Source organism: Equus asinus, chromosome 21 (assembly GCF_041296235.1).
Source record: "Equus asinus isolate D_3611 breed Donkey chromosome 21, EquAss-T2T_v2, whole genome shotgun sequence".
NCBI classification, from domain to species: domain Eukaryota; kingdom Metazoa; phylum Chordata; class Mammalia; order Perissodactyla; family Equidae; genus Equus; species Equus asinus.
Window position 1 is genome coordinate 52409448 of NC_091810.1, and position 22585 is coordinate 52432032.

At 51.7% G+C, this 22585-nt stretch overlaps 1 protein-coding gene across 2 annotated transcripts in view; it reads left to right on the top strand.

The window, feature by feature from the left end:
• FYCO1 (FYVE and coiled-coil domain autophagy adaptor 1) overlaps positions 1–18753 on the top strand; it is an 83908-nt gene extending 65155 nt beyond the window's left edge. For both annotated transcript variants that reach the window (XM_014852424.3, XM_014852425.3), the window contains exons 15-18: positions 2252–2347; positions 5645–5855; positions 12709–12818; positions 14843–18753. In XM_014852424.3, coding sequence (XP_014707910.1) covers positions 2252–2347; positions 5645–5855; positions 12709–12818; positions 14843–14918 — 493 coding nt within the window. In that variant the 3' untranslated portion in view covers positions 14919–18753. The remainder of the gene's footprint in view (positions 1–2251; positions 2348–5644; positions 5856–12708; positions 12819–14842) is intronic.
• Positions 18754–22585: the final 3832 nt, after the last annotated feature.

The window sequence follows — 22585 nt, forward strand, 5'->3', positions numbered from 1 at the left end:
GACAGACGGGTGAGGGGAGGAGTGTGGATGGAATGGGGGAGCATGGAAGGTGAGGTGGGCCACAGATGCCACCTGATAGAAGCCCCTGGGACGAAGCCGCCCATTGGTTCTGTCAGACTCGGTGCAGTGCTGTGGCTGCGGGTGCACCGTGTGTGGCAGGGATCTTCCTGCCCCCACAGTAAAGTGACAGCCAGGACAAGCTTAGGCGAGACTCCCTGAATTTTGCCGACTCTGAGCCACTCCTTCCTGCATCCACGTGGAGGGCACCGGGTGCCCCAGGTGGACCTGCCCAGGGCAGGAGCCTCGGGCCCCCGAGGCAGGACGGAGACTGTGGGAGGCTGTGTCTGCCGCCCTCTACCTCCCGTGGGCGGTCATCCATCTGTGCATTTGTGGAAGGATGAGCATCCCTGCCCCACCATAGTGTGCTTGGCCATGGGACTGAAGTGGCTGTGAAATGTGAGGGGCAGTGTGGTGAAAACCACTTCCCAGCAGAGGTGATGGGGGTCACCTCCAGGCAGAAGCTCCAGGAGCTTTAGGGCTTGGCCGCTGTGCTCTCTTTTGTATTTCTGATATCAGAGAGATTATGTTAGGTCCTGAGCTCTGGGATTCAGGGTCTCTTAGTTCGCGGGAAAGCTGCAGAGCCTTCTCCCTGCACGGCCATGGGCGACACACCGGGCCACAGCCCAGACCGCACTCAGCCAAGCACACCAGTTTCCCAGAACGAGTCCTGGCTGCACTCTGGGTGGAGGAGGGTTGTCTCGCACGTGGTCTGGGTGCTTGCTGCCGGCTGCTGCCCTCACGTGTGTTGCTGTGTATGCTGAGACCTCCTCCTTCCAGCCGGGCCCAGCTGTGTATTCCCATCTCAGATGGAGAGCACTGTGGGGCAGGGCGCAGGCCCACTGCGTGCGTCCTTCGCGGTGCCTGACCCAGCATGGGCCTGGGTGACATCTCAGGACACCCACAACAGTAGGCAAGGTGGGGGTAGGGCAGGACAGAGTTCATGCAAGGGCAGGGTGAGCGAATATGCCCGGGGCCAGGCTAGTGAGAGCCCAGGGGTGCAGGTGGGGGGTGTGTGGAGGGAGCCAGAACTGGGGGGGCAGTTTGGGGCCTGTTGGCCTCACCCCAGAGACAGGGGGGAGAGCCCTCGAGGGCTGTTGAGAAGGGGTGCAGCATTTGAGGCAGAGGCAGAGCTGGGCGGGAGCCCCTCACCGACGCCTTCCTACGGGAGAAGTGTTTTTCTTTTCTGGACCGAGGTTTCCTCTTTGGCAGAATTGGGGACAGAGCTGGTTGGGCATCGAGGTCCCTAAGATTGTATAGGCCACCAGCCAAGCTGGGCATGGGGCCAGCAGGAGGAGCACTGAGTTGGAGTCAAGGTGTCTGATTCTGGCCCTGCCTCTCAGGAACTGCTTGAGCCTCTGTGTCCCCATCAGTGAAGGTGGGTGCAGTGGAGGCTGTAATCAACCAAAACATTTCAAGGATCCGCAGTTCAGTAGGTTAAAATATTCCAAGGTCAGATAAAGGAACGCTAGAGTTAAAAGTTAATACATGTCTTTACTGCAGGACTTGTCAGAGCCTTTAGTTTACTGTTTAAGTATACTGTGACTCTCTGAGAAAGAGAGGGAGGGTGTGTGGTCCTCCCCTCAGCTGGCACTGGTGTTCCACGGAGCACGCTTTAGGAAGCACAGTGTGGCTGTACTGCCAGGTGGCTCCCGCTGCTGGTTCTCTGCACAGCTGATACAGGTTGTGAGGGAAAAAGGAGATGTAGCTCTGGTCTGCCTGCTTCGTACGTGGCTCTGTCCCATGGCCTCCCTCTTGGCCCCCACCACTTCCTGCCCCATCAGCTTTGGCTGCCTGTTCTTGCTCCCCAGCAATGGGCCAGAGCAGGCTCATCCTATCACAGACCGGCACTGAGGAGGCAGGACCTGTGGCTGCGAACTTGGCATGTGGCAGTAGCTGCTGGCGTGGGGTAGGAGGGTGTCCACTTGTGTTAAGATCACCCCCTCCCCACACTCGCCAGGAAGACGTCAGGAAATCGCTGCAGCCCTGTTGTCTTCTCCCCGTCCTGCATCCTTGGCAAAGCCCCTGTGGCCCTCCACCCACAGCCTGCCCGGGCCTCTATCCCAGCTTCCGTGATTGAAGGATTCTGCAAGTTCTGAGGTTGGCTGCTTGACTCTTAAGACCACAGGCCTCTGGATGTGGGACCCTGTGTGCTGATAGCTAACTGGCTGTGTTCTCATTTGCGATGTTTCAGGGACGCCACGTCAAACTCGCTCACCCCTGAGGACACTGAAGACATGTCCTTGGGGCAGGATGCTGAAATCTGCTTGCTGAAGTCCGGAGAGCTGATGTAAGTGACGGGGCCGGGCGGGACTTCCCCGGGTGTCGGATTTGGGGAGGAGCCGCAGAGCAGGAGTCCCGGTCTTTCCTGGGCCAGAGCTGGAGTGCGCCCCGAGGCTCTAACTGGGCACCAAGGGTAGCTTTCAGTGTGCTTTTTTGTTAGGTATAATTTATGTGCCATGAAAGTCCCCTGCTATAGTGCACAGTGCTGGGATTTTGATAAATGCGCAGTGTAGTCACCGGTCATCCTGCCGGGCCCCACGCCCAGCTCAGCCGTGGCTTATACGGTTGCAGACACCTCAAAGCCCAGCCAGCTCCACTCCCCAGTTCTGCCAAAGGGGAAGCCTAGGTCCAGAAGAGGGGTCGCATGTGCCCCTATGCGACCACAGTGAAGATATAGAACAGTCCCGTCACCCCAAAAATGTCCCCACGCCCCTTTATAGTCAGCCCTCCCTCGTCCCTGTGCCCTGGGTTCTTCTTGTTTGAAAATAACTTTGTTTTGTTTTCCTATTGTAAGAACAATATATTTTCATTGTAGAAAATTAGGAAAATAGAGATAATCAAACCACTTTGGTATATAGCCTTCCAGTCTTTTTTAGACATATATATATAATTGTTCAGCATAAACACATATTCTACATCATGTTTCACATTCTTTTTAAACTTAATATCGCATGAATATTTTCCTATCTCTCTCTTTTTCTCCAGTGTTGTGTCCAATGGCTGCGTAATTGCATAGCAGTCATTGCATAAATTCAATCACTCATGCATAGATATTTATTTATCACCTATTATGTGCCAGGTACTGTTCTAGATCCTTAGAGTACATCAGTGAACAAAACAAAGATCCCTGCCCTCATGTTCAGTTTATGTTCCAGCAGGGGTTGACAGGCAATAAACATAAGTAAATAAATAAATTATATAGTATGTTACAAGGTGGTGCTTACTATGAAAAAGAAACAAGTCAGATAGGGAGGAGGATTTGCAATTTTAAATAGAGTGAAACTTAGAAGGTAAGACTTGAAGGAGTTACCATGCAGCTATATGAGAGAACAGCCTTCAGGCAGAGGCAACAGTCAGTACAAAGATCCTGGGGCAGCATGGTGCCTGGCATGTTCAAGGAACAGGGAAAGGGCCAGTGTGGCTGAAACAGAGAGCAAGGGAGACCGCATCAGAGAGGGAACTAAGGTCCACATCACATCAGGCCTTGCTGGCCATTGTGAAGACTTTGTTTTTTAATCTGAGGGAAATAGGAGCCCAAAAATGAGGTTTGGAAAAGTAGAGTGATTTGATCTAATCTGCATCTGAAACGGGATCACTCTGGTTGCCATGTGGAGAATGACTATGGAGGGACAAGGGCAGAAGCAGGGAGACCAGTAGAATTTACGTTTATGATGGGAGTCCTATAGACAATAGACTTCTTTTATTTAAGATTATATTTGAGCAGAGATAGCAAACCCTTGATTTCTTTTTAGCGTCTCCTTTGGGGAAACTGAGTATTGTCCTCTCGCTGAACAGATGAGTTCTAGGAAGGTAAAAAAGACTAAAGTCATGATCCAATAACTGGGTGCAAGCAGGGAATTCTGGAAATAAAGTTATAAAGTGACCCAGCATCAGTGGGGCATTCTGTCAGAGTAAGTGACTGCATACGTAGTAACGCAGTAAGATTCCCATGTTACAGGAAAGCCTTCTTTTCTAACATGGACCCTTCTACCTACTCTTAGATTCTTGCAAATTATAAATATTGAACAACTTTTGTACTATAATTAGAAATAAAGCTTAAATCAACACCTGGAAAAATGTGACATAGAATTAAATTTTCATGAAGGTGAATGACTGAGAGCTGTTCTTTAGAGCATTTTGGTTTTTAATCATTGAGTAGTCTCCTTAGCAAAGCTTTGGGGAGTATGTCCATCCATCTCCACAGCTTTGGAGGCAGACAGAACTCTCGGCTCCACCACCTACTTGCTGTGCAGTCTTGGGCAAGTTACCTAACCTCTCAGAGTTTTAGTTTCCACCCCTGTGTTAAAAGGGAGAGTAATATATTTTCTCCATTAAAGGCAGTCTGGTATAGTAGAAAGGTAGTGGCTTTGAATCAGGCCTGTGTGGACCTGGACCAAGTTTCTTAATCTTTTTGAATCTTAGCTCCCTCGTGTGTAAAAGGGGAGCATCCTGTGTCCTCACGTAGCCACCATGATACCACACGAAGTTGGTGAGCAGAGGGCCTGGCGCCTAGTGGCCGCCACTTTCCCTTTTCACAGTTGAGGAGACGAGATTCGCCCCAGGCCACTGCACGGCTAGTCGCAGCTCTGCACTGGAGGCCACGTCCTCGGGCCCCAGCTAACGTGCTGCCTGTGGGGCTGCACGTGCGAGAGGGCCTCCGTCAAGACGGGCAGCGTCTGGAGACTTCCCTGCGCACAAGCGGTCCATCCTCCCACGTGGTCCTCACAGCAGTCGGGAGGCGGGCCTGGGTGTCCTCCCCTGCAGATGAGGAAATGGGCCTAAGGGAGGGCTAGCCCTGTGGCAGGTGAGAGGCGAGGCAGGTCCCAGAACCCAGTCCCTCTGGCTCCACGCCTCACAGGCTCCATGTCACGCTTGGTCCCACAGAGGACCCACTGTCCTTAAACCCTTTCAACTTAGGAAGAGCCTCCTGCTCACCCAAGGGCGCAGCCACAGGAAGCCTGTCTCCCCAAGGCTGTCCTGCCGCCCCGGCATTGTAGAGGCTGGGGTGTTTGCATTTAAGAGAAGACCAGGGCGCCCTCCAGGAGTCTTGCAGCGGGCCCAGGTTTCCACTGAGAAGAGGAACCAAAAGGGCAGGAGGTTTCCAACGTGCGCTCTGCTGGTGCTGGTTAGGCAAAGGAGAGGCAGGGAGCCGGAAAGAACAGGGAGGGAGAGGGGATGCCCGAGCTGCAGGCCGGCCCCAGGAGGGCTCAGACCACTGAGGCCTCCGCTTTCGCTGCTTGTGCGTGGGGAGGCTGGGCCAGCTCAGGCCGCCCTCTCAGCTCTGGTGGGCCTGCGGCTACCATACCAGCTCCACGCAGGTGAGATTTGTCCTCTGTCTTTTTGGCCTCTGTGTCCCAGTGCTTGGAACTATGCCAAGTACATAGTAAGTGCTCAGAAAGCATTGCTGGCATGAGCTGCACGTCAAGTTTTCTCCCATCATTAAGCACGTTGGTCAAGGTTACCCAGGGTTTGTCCTCCCAAGAGCCTCCAGGGTCTCTGGCCACCTCTGAGCCCCAGGCGACGTGGCCAGTGGACTCAGACACTTTTCCCATTTGATCAGGTTCCTCTCACTTATGCATTTTAGGATAAAATTACCCCTCACAGTGGAAGAGATCGCCAGCTTCGGGGAGGGCAACAGGGAGCTGTTTGTGAGGTCCGGCACCTACAGCCTCATCCCCATCACCGTGACTGAGGCAGGCCTCACCATCAGCTGGGTCTTCTCCTCTGACCCCAAGAGTATCTCCTTCAGCGTGGTCTTCCGGGAGGTGGAGGACACACCCCTGGATCAGTGTAAGGTAAGGCTGCTCCCTGCCGCAGGCCCCCTGCTCACACATCAGGGTTCTTGGGCAGAGCTTTCCTAGAGCACAGCCGTGGCAGCCCTGCCTTCTGCTTGGCGGGCCTTCCCTGGAACGTTCTGGGCCCCGGCTGTGAGAGGGACATGGAGAGAAGCCAGGATGGGAAAGCCCTCCAGGTTGTGTCATGCAGAGCAGGCAAAGCGCCTGGGCTTGTCCAGCTTGGGGAAGGAAAGACCTGGAGGTTCAGGAGCGCTGTCTTCAAGTGTCTGAAGGTCACTCCTGTGGCAGACAGCTTCAGTCTGACCTGGGGATAGATGGGTGAGGGACGCTTAGAGGAGTACAGATGTGTGACTCAGTTTAAGGATCAGGATCGGTTTTAACAGCTGTGCAGGGTCCTCATGGATGGGTCCTCATGGGAGGCGGTGACCCAGGTCTCTGCCTCTACTTATTAGCTGAGGGTGTTCAGCATCTCGCCTCAAAAATGTCAATAGAGACACACAGCCATTGTGTCACTTGGGTGGTTGGGCTTGAAATCTTGGTGGCAGAAACCAGTTCATAAACTCCTAAGACATCTAAGTATGGAACATTGGTGATGGCCTGGACCATAGTTCTCAACGTTGACTGCACATTAGAAATGCCTGGGGAGCTTTTTCAAACCCCTGGGGAGCCACACCCCAGGCCACTAAATCAGAGTCTCTAGGGTGGGACCCAGGCAACCCTAGGGGATTCCAGTGAGCAGCCAGGGTCAAGAGCCACTGGTCTAGTTCAACGGGATGGAAGTCAGAGTAGAAAGGATGGGATGGAAGCCAGAGCCCAAGAAAGTGAACAGGACTCGTGGGTGGCTGATTCAGTATGGGGCAAGCAAGAGGGAGAGGGTCTGAATTCCATGCCTGGATCTCCACAGGGCATGGAAGGAATGGCGAGGACAGTCAGGCATGCAGGACTGGAGCTTAAAGTGGATCCTAGGGTGTTAATATAGTTGCAAAAATCTCCATTTTCTAAGAATGGCAAGAAGCAAGATAGAGAAGAGAAATTTGAAGTCGTGTGAAACAAGACTTGTGTGAAGTCTTTGCAGTAACATCCATTAGTCCCTCTTGCGTGGGGTCCAGCGGCATGCTCCGGGGCTCACGGTGAGCGGTGGGGAAGGCACAGAGCGGAAGGGGAGCCAGGCTCGAGGCCCTGTGTCGCCATGGACACACAGCAGTTTGCTGCTCCTGTTCCCACATCCACATGGAGGAACGTGTGCACTCCTGCCATTCCCGCCCTGCTGTACCTGCTCACTGTAGAGACTGTCATTTCTGTCCTCTTCAAGCTCACTCCCAAGATCTCATCCTAGCCCCCCTGAGTTGGCCTTGTTTGTTAGAGTCTCGTGTTGGTTATTATTTAAAAACTGCTCTGCCCCTCTTTCCTTTCGGGGGCTTGCAGCCACGCCACGTACAGAGCTTCAGAGCCTTCCTTCCTGAGATTCCAAAGCGCCACCTGGGGGGTCCAGGGGCTTGGGTCTGAGAGTGGCTTCAGGCTCAGCCCTGCCCACTGAGCACAGGGAGGGGTCGTCTCACTCTTTGGGGCTGGCTGAGTCCCGGTTTGCAGATGAGGAAACTGAGATGCAGAGTGTCTTGCCTGGCAGTTAGTTGAGCAGCAGCTTAACCAGTGTGCTTGTCGACTCTGCTCTGACAAACAGCTGCACTGCCACGAACTTAGCACCAGCACCCTTGCTGTTCACCTTCATATTCCCAAGGCTCACCAGGCACTTAGCACTGCGCCTGCCCACAGTAGAAGACCCACTCTGGTGGGTGTTTGCGGCAGGGAGGGAGGTGACTAAATCTGGTGTCCCCACCTCTCCCCTTGCTCAGTCACTCACCTACCAAACCCTCATGGCCCTGGGAGACCTGCGTGGTTCCCGCCAGGAATCAGGAGCTCAGGGACTCTGGGGAGCCTTCCTCATCTCTGGCTTCCACCGTGGTCCTCTGGAGTTTGTGACTACCATTGTCTTTCCCACAGTGGACACCAGGGGGCAGAAGGAGCCCATCTATAGGGTGAGTGAGAAGGGTGCTCAGGTGTTCCTCTGCCTTCACAGGCCCTCTGTCGCCAGCCAGCTGTGGAGGGCAGCTGTTATTTCTGCCTGAGGTCCCCCGGGCAGATGTCAGCCTGGGGAACCTGTGTCCAGGCACACATCCTCAGCCTCTATCCCATGGACTCCCCATGTGAGACCCTGAGCAGCGTGGGCCTTATAGGAAACATCAGGACACAGTGCAAGTGGCAGCTCTTAGGTTCTGTGCTATGGAAGTATGGACACAGGAACTGTGTTGCCTAATTGCCATCAGTTCACAACCCTTTATTGAGTTTCTGCTATATACTGGGCTCTGTAAGGCCCAGTGGGGATAGAGAGAGAAGGTACAACATGGGAGCTGCCCTTGAGGAGCTTGCTGTGTAATCAGAGAGAGACCCTAGTAATTAGACTGTGATTGCAGGTGGTATGTGTCATGATGGGGGTGGGCAGGCACTGTGGGGCACCTAGGAATGGCACCTAACCCAGCCTCCAGGGTAGCAATCAGGGAAGGACACCCCCGGGCCAAACCAGGAGAAGCAGTTGGGAGGAGCAGGGAGCATGGGTTAGAGGAGAAGCATCCAGGCAGAGGGAACAGCAGAGCAGAAGGCCAGCCCCATCTCTAGTGGCACCTAGGCCACCCTCTCTCCAAAGTGACTTCCTCCGTCAGGGTCATGCCTTGACGCTGAAATGCGAGGTTGTGAATTTGGGAAGGCACTTGATGAAAGAAACAGTAAATCAAGGACTTGAGGCTACCCACGTGCAGACTGCTGGCCTGAAGGCTGGGGACAAAGCAGAGAACAAGACCCAGGCCCTGCCCTCTCTCTGGGCAGAGGACCCAGCTTTAGCCAGAGAAGCTTGACATCCTGCCGGGGGCCACAGGGAGAGTCATGGGAGGAACCAGGACCAGGAGCAAGGATCCTTGACTTTTTATTTTTTAAATGGCTTTATCGAGATATAATTCACATACCATATAATTCACCCATTTAAAGTGTACAATTCACTGGTTTTTAGTATATTCACAGAGTTGCACAACCATTACCACAATCTAGTTTCAGATCATTTTCATCATCCCAAAAACAAACCCTCTACCCACTAGCAGTCATTCCGCAACCTCTACCCCAGCAACCACCAACCCACTTCTGTCTTTATGGATTTGCCTGTTCTGGACATTTCATGGGAGTGGAATCATACAGTATGTGGCCTTTGGTGACTGGCTTTTTCCATTTAGCATAGAACGCTTTTTTTTTTTTAAGATTTTATTTTTTTCCTTTTTCTCCCCAAAGCCCCCCAGTACATAGTTGTATATTCTTCGTTGTGGGTCCTTCTAGTTGTGGCATGTGGGACGCCGCTTCAGCATGGTTTGATGAGCAGTGCCATGTCCGCGCCCAGGATTCGAACCAACGAAACATTGGGCCGCCTGCAGCAGAGCGTGCGAACTTAACTACTCGGCCACAGGGCCAGCCCCTAGAACCCATTTTTGTACCAGGGTCCAGGCCACTGGAGTCCACCAAGAGATCAGTAAAACTAGCTTGGACTGTTTGCAGACCCATCACATAAATCAGGGCCTGGCCGCCCGAGCACGGGAGGCTGATGGGAGACGCCGCAGAGCTCACACAGCAGAGACCTGTCTCTCTCAGGTTTGTACCGGAGAGCCCAGTCATCTCCCCATCACCTCGGCTGCACGAGCTTTGACACCAGAGCCTTTGTTAATCTCCCCTGGATGTTGTGATTTATTTAAAATAATGAGAGAATTGTACAGACTTTGACCATGGTAGAAAAACAGTGGCTGGAATGAACAAAAAGTCTATAGAACAGAATGTTTTAAAGAAATGAAGAGTCTTATTTTAAACATATCCTCTTCAGAGGACCTGCCTTAGTGAGCTCTTGATTTTGCTTTGTAGTCAAGACAGTAAAGTGAAGGTCTGAGGTGCGGGGCACACAGGTGTCCCTGTATAAACAGCAAGACTTCCTCTCCAGCACCCCTTTCCTGCTTGTGCCTGCTGGAGTGTCTTAGGCCAGGCTCAGAATCTTTAGGTTGTGGACCACAAAAATGGACCCGATTCAGCCACTCTAATATTCAGAATTAGAATATTATAGAACATTGATGGAACTTAGTGAGATAACATGTGCAGAAGTTGCTGCCACAGAGCCCACACATAGTAGGTCCTCGTGCATCTTTGTCCCCTCCAGGCTTGTCCTGGGCTCAACCTACTCCCTTACCACTACCAGCTTCCAGCCAGAGCAAATGTCCTGTGGTGTCAGAAACACTGCACTTGCTCTCTCCCACGCCTTTGGGATCTCCCTTTTGATTCTCTTTGACCCATGTGTTATTAGGAAGTGTGTTATTTAGTTTCCAAATATTTTAAGATTTTCCAGAGATCTGCTATTTATTTCTAATTTAATTCCATTGTCAGAAAACACGCTTTGTATAACTTGAATCCTTTTAAGTGTAAGTTATTTTTTTTAAGCCTAGAGTATGACCTACCCTGGTGAATGTTCCAAGTACACTCGAAAAGAACGTGAGTTCTGCTGTTGTTGGGTGGAGTGTTCTGTAAATATCAGTTCGACCAAGTTAGTTGATAGTGTTGTTCAAGTCTTCTATTTCCTTATTGAGTTCCTGTCTACTTATTCCATCCATTATCAAGGGATACTGAAATAACCAACTATAATTGTAAACTTAGCTATTTCTCCTTATAGTTCTACCAGTTTTGGTTTCATGTATTTTGAAGCTCTGTCCCTAGGAGCATAAATGTTTAGGATTGTTACGTCCTCTTGATGAATTGACATGTTTAGCATTATGACATTATACCTGGCCATGTTCTTTGATATAAAATCTACTTTGATATTAATATAGTCGATCCCGCTTTCTTTTGACAGTGCTGCCATGGTATATCTTTTTATATCTTTCTACTTTTAACCTATTTGTATCCTTATATTTAAATTGCATTTCTTGTAGACATGATGGGCTTGAGTCTTGCTTTTATCCAACCTGATAATCTCTACCTTTTAATTGGGATGTTTAGACTATTTACATTTAATGTGATTATTGATTAGGTTAGGTTTGAATCTGTCATCTTACTATTTGTCTTTTATTTGTCCCATCTGGTTGTTGTTCCTTTTCCTCTCAAAGTGGTAAGCTGGGCTCACCTTATTCTCTCAGAGATCACTGTCCTTTGTTGCCTGATGTCCAGTGTCTTGAAAACTGTTGTTTTGTGTATTTTGTCTGTTTTTGATTGTTTGTCTAGAGAGTAAATCTTAGCCATTCTCCCATGCCTTTGAATATGTTGTCCCCACTGCCTGGAACAACCAGACCCCGCTCTCACTAGCTAAATTGTCCAAGCTCGGCGTCCCCTCTTCCAGGAAGTCTTCCGACATTCTGCCCCTCCTCCCTCTCCCCCAGGGGCTGGGATGGTCTCTCCCTGGTTCTCCCCCTGTGGCACTCTCACCCATTGTAATTGGGTGTTTTCTTGTCTGTTGCCTCCATTAAACCATAAGGCCCTTGAAGGCAGAGCCTTTTGTGGGAACTTACTTCACTTTGGGAACTTTGTGGCCAACATGTAGGGTTTCAGGAAACATACAGCTATATTCAAGTTTGAGTTGAAAAAGTAATGACATCTTTATAGCTATTTTAGATTCAGTCATTTTGTACAGAGTGAAGAAAGTCTAATAGGAAAAAATAAAGACTGAATTTAACAAATTGTATTTCTGAAAAAAGAGCAACATTTAATTTTGTACAGAATAAAAATGGTCACTTGTGGGGCAGCTCACCCATTAGGAACTCAGAGTTGCAAAGATGTCACCATGGTCTAAAGCCTCTGATCTGTGTAACCATTACGTGTAGTCCGTCCTAAGGGAAGGCTTAGCAATGCTTTATGAGACTAGACCCTCTAGGTGCTTGTCCCTTCTAAAAAAATTTTTTTTAATTTTGGTTGGCTCTGTCTTACTTCCTGTTTCCTTATTTCCTATCTTATCTTCAGTTTTAAAATGTGTCTTAGCTGCTCGGCAGGTTGAAGACTTTGCCCTCATGGAGAAGAGGTTGGCCATCCAAAGACCCCCAGCCCTGGCCCTGTCCAGCACACACTATCTGCTTAGATGTGTCCTGTGACACAGAGGCCCTTAGAACATGTCCTGGGACCAAGTGCTCATTCTCAGGGAAGGCAGAGAGTGAACAGAAGGCTGAGGCTCAGACTTGGACAGATGAAAGGTCTCTGGGGCATGTGAACCCGCTGGGGCTCAGCCAGGAGAGGGAGCCTGCGGTGGGACCAAGTGAGAAGCCACAGGTGGAGCCAGGGGTGTTCAGCCTGGAGGAGAGCGGATCCAGGAGCTTCACAGAGCGCTTGAAAGATGTGGAAGGAGGGCTTGGCCTGTCCTGTGAGACCCCCGAGGGCAGCACTAGGGCCAACAGGAAACAGCTGGATAGGGGGACTTCACCTAGAAGAAGCCCCAGCTTCCTGAAGCCAGAAGGGACTGCCCTTCCAGGTGGTGGAGCATTCTGGCACTGGCCATGGTCAGAAGAGGCTGGGGGACCACTCTTTTGGGGTGCTGACCAGTTCATGATTCTGGGTGAAACTCATACTTATCCTCCCCACTACCACAAGTTATCAACAAACCAGGGCAGGTGGAAGACACCCCACGCTCCCAGGCACTGATCCCAGCCCCAAACCTGCCCGGCTGTGACCTCTGACAGGGCGCTCGGCCTCCCTGGGCCTCAGTTTCCTCCCCAGAAATGAAGGGCCTGCCCAGAGGATCCAGGGGGCCGTCTCAGCTTCCATGACACTTATTCTTATCTGCTTTTCCTCCCAGGTCCTCATTCCTACAACCCGATGCAATTCCCACAAGGAGAACATCCAGGGCCAGCTCAAGGTCCGCACACCAGGCGTCTACATGCTCATCTTCGACAACACCTTTTCCAGGTAGGGGCCACCTCATTCATCAGCATCCAGATGAATCCACCTGTAAAAGAAATTATTTAATTATCAGTAATTTATTATTAATAGCTCTTTGCTTTTAGACCCCTATACTATAGTGTTCCAGTGTCTATTATAGATTTTACAACACACAGGCTAATACTTACAATCTTACCACACCATGTTAGGAGTGTTCTCAGCCCTCCACTCTTATTGACTCACTTAAGCCCCACAGCGTCCCCATGCAGCAGGGACTGTCTTTCTCCTCATGTTACTGCTGAGGGACTGAGGACCAGAGGGGTAAAAGAGTGACACTCCCAAGTCACACAGCTGGTGGTGGAGCCAGATTTGAACCCAGATGGCCCAGCTCCAGGCTCTGGCCTCTTAACCGGTATGCTCTCCTGCCTCTGTGATATCCAGATTCCCACTGCCCGTCCCGAAGAAGGGCCCTGTAAATATAGTGGGAGGCTTGGATGGATGGATGAATGCGTGGGTGGACAGATGGGAGGGAAATGAAGGATCGAAGGCTAGATCTTGAGAGAAACAGGACTAGAACTGTGAGGCGAAGCCTCGGGGCCTTCTTTTCATGGGAGCAGGAGCAGCGAGTGCCCTCTGTGGGAAGCACTGTATCAGAGCACCAGATACAGATCCAGGACTGTCAGGCTTGAGGGGTGGGAGGATGGGAATGTAGGGAGATGAGGCTGGAGGGGTGGCCAAGGAAGGAAGTAGGAGAGAGGACCAACGTTGACTGAGCATCTCCCGTGAGCCAGGGGCCCTCCGTCGTGGAGACGTGAGACAGAGGTGGTTAAGGTTGCTGGTCACTGTCCCGTTTATGTCCTCTGGCTTCAGCATAAGCCCTTCATGGGGGCTGCCTCTTTTATGAGCACCCAGCCACATCCTCTCTGAGTGGGGCCCTGAGCTAGTGGCCACACTCTCCAACATGAGTATCCTTCCCAGCCCACAGGGCTTTTAGAAGAATCACTCAATAGGACTCTCTAGGAGAAAGCTGTGCCACCCCCTCACCACCTCCAGGCCTTGACCTCCCAGGGCTTGTGGTCAGGGGTGTCCACCAAAGGAGAGGTTAGGAGGATGGGCTTCCCACCTTCCCCTCTCCTGCCCCCCCACACAGCCCCGTGAATGTGAACACACCGTGAGTGAACAGGACTCGTGGGCACAGGCCCAGCATGTCCAGAGAGCTGCCTTCAGAGCCCTTCCAGGGGGACGTGAGCCCTGGCCTCTCCGGGGCAGCAGGAGGGGGCAGTGGTTAGGAGAGCAGGTGGGGGTCAGTCGGCACAGGCTCTGCTTTCTCTCTGTGGTCCTTAGTGCAGCGTCTGTTTCCTCTGTGGTGGCAGCAAGCACGGCCACTACCTCGCTGAGCCCCCCTGCAGGTTGTGGAGAGGCTGAGGAGAGGCATATTGAGGGCAGACGCAGTCCTGAGCCAGCCCCCAGTTGTCAGTAGACGTAGCCAGGTGCAGTGACAGACCCTGGCCTTAGCCCACTGAGGTCATCTCAGGGGCCTACTCAAGATTTTCAAAACATGGATGGCAAAACGGATTTAGATGCCTAGTCAGAGTGGAATCCGTACTCCCCTCCACTGTGTATGTCCTCTCAATGCCGGCTCCATTCACTCCCCCCGTGCAATCCAGACCACCCAGACCCCCGAGACTCCCGGGCCACTTCAAAGCAGCAAGGTGAGGAGGGCTAGTTCACAGCATGGGGCCAAATGGGCATTTCTGCACCCAAGCCCCACGAAAGTCCATGGTGATGTCCAAGATGGCCTGACCCTTTTCAGGGAGAGAACTCTGCTGGACAGACAGGAAATGGGGGTTAGGAGGCCTGGAAGAGTCCCCGCACTCTGTGAGGGGGCCAGGCCTCCGAGCAGAGCTCTCCCCAGAAGGCTCCCCATGCCTGCCGACGCCCACATCCGAGCAGGTCCTCACAGCCACCGCAGAGGCCCCAACAGCCACTGCTGCCCCTCGGGCTTTCAGCTCTCAGGGTAACACCCTCCTTTTTTATTTCTGTTTCCTCAGGTTTGTCTCCAAGAAAGTATTTTATCATTTGACGGTTGACCGGCCTGTGATCTACGATGGAAGTGACTTCCCGTAGCCTCAAGCACCTGGATTTTAATAGTTTCACTTTATCCACAGGAAACACTACTCTTCCTCACCTGTCACATAAAGCACTAAAAAAAGCAGCCGCTCTGAAGCGGATCAACTATGTAATTCTGAGAGACAGGCCCTCGGGCTGCTCCTCAGAGCGGCATTGTCCGAGCACCGTGTACCCAGCACTACCCAGCACTGTGCACCAGCACTCCTAGCCCCCGTGGCTCTTAAGGGCTCAAGCAACGTTTCCCTTGGTTAGGGACCCGACTGTCCTCACACCCAAAGGGACACTCTGCCAAAGGTTTAAACACTCAGGAGACCCTCGGCCTCTCCTGGGGGCACCATTGGTCACAGGCCTCCTGGGGAGAGTTTCCCAGGCCAGAGGGGTCCCGACTGCTGCCCCTGGAGAGAGATGCCCCATGCCGCCCAGCCCAGGGCCAGGCATCCTGGGTGACCATGAGGCAGGGTACCCTGGCCAGACCCTGTGAGACCCCCAGGTCCTCCCAGGAAAAGGAGGCCACAGGGCCATCGTGAGAGTCAGGTCACCAGGGGCCGTCCCAACATCCCAGCCAGCCTCTTCCTGTTGTGCTCCTGTCCCTTCCTGCCCCAGGAGGTTTGGGGCTGCTCCAGAAATCAGCAACTTCGGAGGGGCCTCTAACTGCCCTTTCCTCCCAGCCCTTCCCTCTGGGCAAGTCTCAAGCAAAGCCTTTCTCCCAGGCCTCTCAACAGCTCACATCACCCTGAGAATCAGAACTGAGCCTAATCCAGGAAGCAGAGCCCAGCGTACTGAGGGCCTGCAGTGGCCACCTGTGCACGGCCGGCCGAGCCCACGTGCTGGCTGACCTGATGCCGTGACCAACAAGCAGGCTGCACCGTGGCCTTTCGGTCTCACTCCTCGGCTGACACCTGTCTTGGTTTACATACCTAAGAGCTTCTGCCTCACCTGCAGATGTGTTTACCAATGATCATAATCAGGGTAAGAACCACTTTCAAACATTAGGACACTCTTAACAAGTCTTCGGTAACTCAAGTGTACACAGGGATAAGTCATGGGTCTGCTCTTTGTTCGCTGCTTGGTCCCCACTTCCACCTGCGAGATTCCCCAGCACTGCATTTGCCCACTTCCTGCTCCTCAGCCTGTACCTGACACCCAGGAGCCATCTCCCCTTGGGCAGATGAATCCTGTTTCCTTTTCCTGGACAAGAAGGAAATAATCTTCCTGTTCTCTGTGGCACTTTTCTTCTCCCACTACAGAGAGCCCACCTTTGATGGCCTCCTTGTGCCTTGTTCACAGAGGCCAGCCACCTGCCATCAGGGCCCAGGTACTTCCACAGGTGAGCAGAGCATCTCACGAAGTGGCCCACTTTGGCCAGGGCTGAGGGAGAGCGCTGGGCAGAGTGTCTGAGGATCTGAGTGCTAGGTCCAGCCGGTCCTCCAGCTAGCCTGGTGACCTAGTCGTCATACCACCTTGAGGCTTCATTCTGTCATCCACAAGCCTGGTCTGACTGGTTTTGAGAGCTTGAAAATAGGTCAGGGACCCCCAAGCCAAGTTCAGCACAGACCCCACACCCACCATGCACCAGCAGAGGATTCTTGTGGGGCTGGGTTAAGAGGAGATGACTTCTGCATTGGACTCAGACCTATCATTTAAACAGGAGACTCGGGCACTTCCTTTCAGTTTAAGCAGGGCATGGGGAATGGTGAACAGATCCTTCCAGAGAAGTCAGCCCAGAGAAAAGCCCGGCCTCTTGCTCTCTTTCCTTGGAGCAGCCTCCTCCGGCAGGCAGCCCCCAGGCTCTTTAGCGTCTCCTGCTGGCCGAGGCCCTGACCATGCTCAGGACCAAAACAAAATGGCCAGGCCCCCAGAGGCTCTTCCTAGCCTCGTGCTTATTCTCACAGGGGTGCCACACAGCCTAAAGATCGTTCCAGAGCAAATTATCCTGCCTTGGAATCCACCCACCCCCTTGGAAAGAATAATCAGAAGTGGCTGGTACACCACATGAAAGAAACTAACAATTAAAGGAGAACCCAGGGGGGTCTGGAATCTCGTTTTGAAGCTTGGGTTTCCAGGGAGACTGTGGGGACTCTGCTGCGCTGTCCTCTGCAGCTAGAACCAACGTTTAGTGGGTAATGTGCTTCCTGTGAAAGGCCTGGGACATTCCATCTGAGACGTGTTCTGTACCTCTGTCACTCAGCCCTGCAGGGGACCATCTGCGGCTTGAAAACCACTTGGCTCTTGTAAGGCAACCCCGAGCCACTCCTCCAGGAGAGCCGGGGCCTCTTGTGGTGTGCACCCCCTCGAACGTTGACTGCAGTTGTGCAGAAAGGCCTTTGCTGTGTTCAGAGGATGCCCAGTCCCCCGGCGGTCACATTCTGACTCCGTAGCAGTTTTATTTTTTGTGCTGGATGGACTCTCGTCCTTTGTTACTTTGCTGTGTGAGCTCGAGTTTGCTGTGCGCTATGCAGCTAGAGAACATCTCTGCCTATTTAAGTTTGGCTTGTATAAATAGCTGTATTCTTATTTTAAACAGGTCCCCAACTTTGCTGAGGTTTGGGGGTTGGGATACTTTAAAAAAATGCAAATGACAATGAAGAACAGGTCTTGAAGGTGGTAGCCCCAGCCACTGTCTGCTAGACATTGCACTAGGAGTCAACAAGAAGGAAACATCTTTGGGATCTCAGATCACTATTTAAAAAAAAAAAACAAAAACGAAAACACCCAGCAGCCCCATGGTGGCCCAGCTCTCTGAATAACACTTACTGTTTAGTATTGCTCCTGACTGCCTTGTGTACTTCTCCCTCGGAAGCCACCAGTCAGCCTCACCGAGAAGATGGCCTCTGTGAGGCACACTCACCCACAGGAAGGAAGGGCGCTGGGCATGAGTGTGCTCCGCAGAGCGCTCCTGGCTGGAGCCCACTGGACTTGGGGTCAACTGGACCCAGAGCAGGGAAAGAAATTCTCAAGCAGGAAGCTGGAACTGAAAAACCCGACAGAGTTTGGAAAGTAGAAATGAAAAACCACATAATATAACTCTAAAGGGGATGGTTTTTTTGAAATTTTTCAGTTGTCACCCACCTAAGCTGGTAAAGCCATTCCAGACTCATATGAAAGGAAATCTCCGTTTGGGGATGATATCTCAGAGTCTGTGTTTTATGATACTGGTTAGTCGTCCACTGATAGAATTTTATACGCGTTCCGCATTTAAAAGCCCACCTTGGTAACTCTCCCTGGGAGAATCCCGTCCTTGGCTCAAAGGGGCTGAGGATAAGGCAGAGAAGCCGTTTGCGATGCTTAGAACCGAGGGTCGCCCTGCACAGGGCCTGCTGAGTCAGCCATTCATGTTTACAGAACACTCACCCAACAGGCACTTTGTAGTGGAACCTGGGGTAGGTTTTTCTCATTTTGTGATTCTTCAAGGAAACAGGAAAGACTAAATAATGCCTTTTCCCTCTTAAGCACTTTTTTAAAATAATAAAGTATATCTTTAAATTTGGGGAGGCGTCTCTGGTGAAAAGACTTCCTTTGAGAACCGTAGACTAGTGTTAGCGGGGACGCTCCTGCCTCTGGTGGCACCCAGCCTCGGCCAGCGGCTTCCAGCGAGCTGCACTTTAACTGACAAAGCCTCAGTTCTCTCGTCCTTGGGGGAGAGTGGGTCTGGGAACCCATTTCATTCCTATCTGCCAAAGAATTACCTGGAACCACATCAAATGCCAACACCCCACTGCACAGTGGGGGTGAGAAACTTGTATCCCAAAACGTATTTCTTTATAACGTCCGCTGCGCCATTTGGAAATGTTTTAACCTCAAGATTTAAATAAAGTGAACACTACGACACTGAGAGTAGCGTCATCTTTCATCCCACTGAGACATGAGACAAGTGATAAAGGTACTCAGACCAGAGTTGGAGTTGAGCTGCCCTACTGGGAGATCCAGCATCATCTGGTACTGTGGCTTTTCAAGAGGGCTCGAGCCAGCAGATGTTCTGAGAGGTTGCCGCACGGCCTGATGTCTGGATACTTCTTAGTCTGCTCCGAGGCCAGTGCTCAGACCTGCCTGAGCCAATGTGTCGTTCCAAACCACCACCTTACACCGGATGAGCTGCTGCCCTCAGCTCAAATGTCCCCAGCCCTCCCACAGTACTCACGGAGCACTTTGAGCAAAGAGCAAACTCCACCGGAGTAATGGGGTGGGGGAAGAGGTCATGGATGGCCTAAAACCACAATTAGTGGATCTGTGGTACAAAGCTGGGCAAGACTGCCAGGCCAAGGCAGCTGGCAGAGGGAGGAGTCCACAGTCCCACTGCAGCTTACGCTGCTCGTGCTGGGTCAGCAAAGAGCCTGGACACGGGCCCCAGGGGCATGTCCTAGTCCCTCCTTGAGTGGACAGACTGAGCTCAGGCTGGGCAGTCCATCCGCACTCAACCCACACCCTACATCTGGAGATGACAGGGCTCCTTCCCTGGAGTGCCCCCTGCCTCACAGAAAACCTCCCAGCCCGCCTCCCCTCCACCCACCTTCCTGCTCCAACCCTCCCCCTGCCCGGAGATTCCCCTGTGGCTCCTCTTTAATCAGTTACTCAGGAATAATTTATACTTCCTGGAACAGTATTATTCCCTCAAGGGCAGGGACCATGTTGCATTCATCTTCATCTCCTTCCTTTCCCTCACCCCCACAGCATCAAGCACCACGCCCAGATAGGAGAGTACTCAACAGTTACTGAGTCAGCGAGGGCACTGGTCAGGCCCGATGCCTTGGTCAGCTGTAGGCCATGAACAATCCCACTGGCCGGCTTGGTCAGGGACAGAAGCTCCTGAAACTCCCATGGCAGAGAAGGGCAAAGGGCAAGCCTATGGAAGGAGGTTTAGGGAAGATAGAGGGGAGCTGGTAACTCGATCCTAGCCCCCTGCACTCCCTCTTGTGTTAATGACTCCCTCAAATTAAGCCTCATACTGTCCAGTGACCAGGTTAAGTAACGGAAGATCGCTTTATCTAAGTGCCCAACAGCACAGCAGAAGGATTTCTTTGTTAATAGAAGAGTCCCTCCAGAGGCTTGGTGGCCACGTGGGCTGGGGGCTGGAAAGAGAACCGACAGAGACACATGTAGAGGTGAATGCTGCACCTGGAGTTAGGGTCTGGGGACCTCCATGTCAGAATCCCCACTGCACCCCACCCCACCCGCTAAACCACTGAGTAACCCAAGGGGACCAGAGTCTGCTCAAGGTTTTCCAAGCCCCACACTCAACTCCCAAGAATCCTGGCCCAACACAGCGTCTGCAGGCTCTGTGTCACTGAGAGGCGCCACGCCCGTCTGGCCATGTCAGCCCAGGGGTGCTAAAGGATGTAGAGATTCCCCAGATGACTCAGAAGGACACTCTCAGCAGGGTCAGCCCTTTCGGTTTGAAGATGCGTGGGAAAAATCTGGCAAGAGGAACCAGCCACCCACACACATCTGAAAAGCAAATAGATGGTGAAACTTCTTGCCCGAGATGAGAAAACGGACTTTTTTGGAGGGAACAGTTAAAGCTGAAGCCATCAAAACCCAGGGGGAGAGCATAGCTATTATGAAAGCTGTTCAAAGTGGGTTAGGGTTGAAAGAAAGGTCAGCCTTTTACTTTTCCCACACCCGTTTGTTTCTGAAGAAAGATGCTGAAGCCGAACAAAAGTGTGATCGCCAACCTCTGGTCTTTGATGTGTGTCTCCTCATCCCTCCCCCATCCTCTGAGCTCTACGGGAGGACGGAGACTGTTGTGGTTTCCTCACACCTTCTGGCACATAGGTACTGAGGTTATCTCAGAGCTGGTAGCCCCATCTGAAGCCTGGACTGAATTGTCTTCTTAGCTAAAAAATGAACAAAGTGAGACAGGCCTCGCCAAACCTGAGATGTGTGAGTGTCCTTAACAAAAGGAGAGCCTCGTTGCTAGACCAGGTTTGGCGCTGGGCCCGTAGCTCCATAGAATCTTCAAAGAGGAGGTGATTTCAGGGGGGCCTCGCCAGCTTTCCACTCCCAAGAAGGCCTCTGACTGAGCCACAAGGAGAGAAGGAAGCTGTTCCTGGGAGGCCTAAACATCCATCGGCCAGGTCAGTGGGGCAGGTCAGTGTCTTCTCCCTGGTCTGAGAAAGGAAGGCCGGTGAGGGGAGTGGCTAAAAGGATAGGAGAGCCAAGAAGGGGTGAGGAAGGAGGGACGCAGGGAGGGCCTTCCTGGCGGCTTCGAGGAGGGCTGGACTGGAGGCTAGATTAGCAGAAGCCTCCTTTCTCATTGGAAAAGGGCGCAGTGGGGAAATGGCAGTGTTGGTGGGGCCAAAGCCTACCACCACATCCGGTAGAGGCGACATTGTAGTAGAAGTGAGACCTGGACCGTGTACCGAACAGGCGTCGAAGGCAGTGACTGCAGACATGGAAAAGATATTCCACTTTGTTCCTCTGTCTCTGAAGCTGGCTTCAAGGCCTCACATGCTTTCACAAACAGGCCCTGGGGAGTGGCGGCAGCAGCAGTCCTCCCGAGAGACCTTTTGCACAGGAGACAAGATCCACGTGTGGAATCCAAGGTCTTTGTCAAGACAGCTCTTCTCCACCAGCAAGGACCCCACAGAACTGTTGAGTGTGCTCAGAAAGTAGACTGCATGTTCATGCCCTGGAAATGACTCTGGAAGAAGGAAAGGGAGCCAGGATTCATCCCGGGTCAGGCCTAGTCTCCTCATTTATCAAGGGTTCAGATATCAAGCTATCAGGAAAAGCCCAAGACTCACTGAGGGCTCAATTTTGCTCTAGAGTCAAACTATTCATTTATCAAGTGTCCATAAATACAAAGCAAGTAGCAAAGAGTTTCTCAGAAGAAAGTCCCCTTATTTTGGTCACCTGGTGGCCTATTACAATGCAGAGTCATGGACACTACCCATATCAACTCTGGTTCATCAGGTCTGGTTCATTTACAAGTCTGCCAAGTGGTTCCAGTGGAGGTGAGCCATGGACCACGCTGAGAAGGTCCTTGATGATCACTGCTGTGTCACCATTTTGGTTAGAACTTGAGGAAAGGGGTAAAATGAGCTAAAGGATCTGTCTCCTACTTTAACTCTACCAGCGACCCTGAGATCTTGGAACCAGGACTTCTCCCTCAACCCACTGGCCCAAGCACTGGGAAGCAGTGATGGAAATTTCATTCTTGGAGAGGAAGATGCTTCTAAATGAATCCCCTGGTATGAAACTATTCTACAGGTAAAATCTTTTTACAACCGCATTTTATGGCTTGTATTTGTATTCAAGGGATATGTTGCTAACTGGGAGACCATTTGTAAATGGAAAAACATCCCATTCCCCAAATCCAAAGTAGTTCCACACATGTCCAAAATTTAAGAATTAGAGGAAGAAATATCAGTTTGGTACCTACAGATATGGATTGGGGGAGGTCAGGTTAAACATGGATCTCTAAGCTGGTTCATACACAGAATTCAGAAGGTCTGTGCACTTGGATGGGGGAAAAAATGTCATCTCTCCCCTAATGTCTAACTAAAATTTAGATCTTCCTTCAATTACGAAACTAAACAACATGCCACACTAGTATATATTAGCAAGACCTCTGACTTTGTCACCAATGGAAATGACAGATATTTTCATATTACATGACAGTTGTTGCAGACTCTCAAAATATCTTTTATGTTCATCTCCACTTCAAT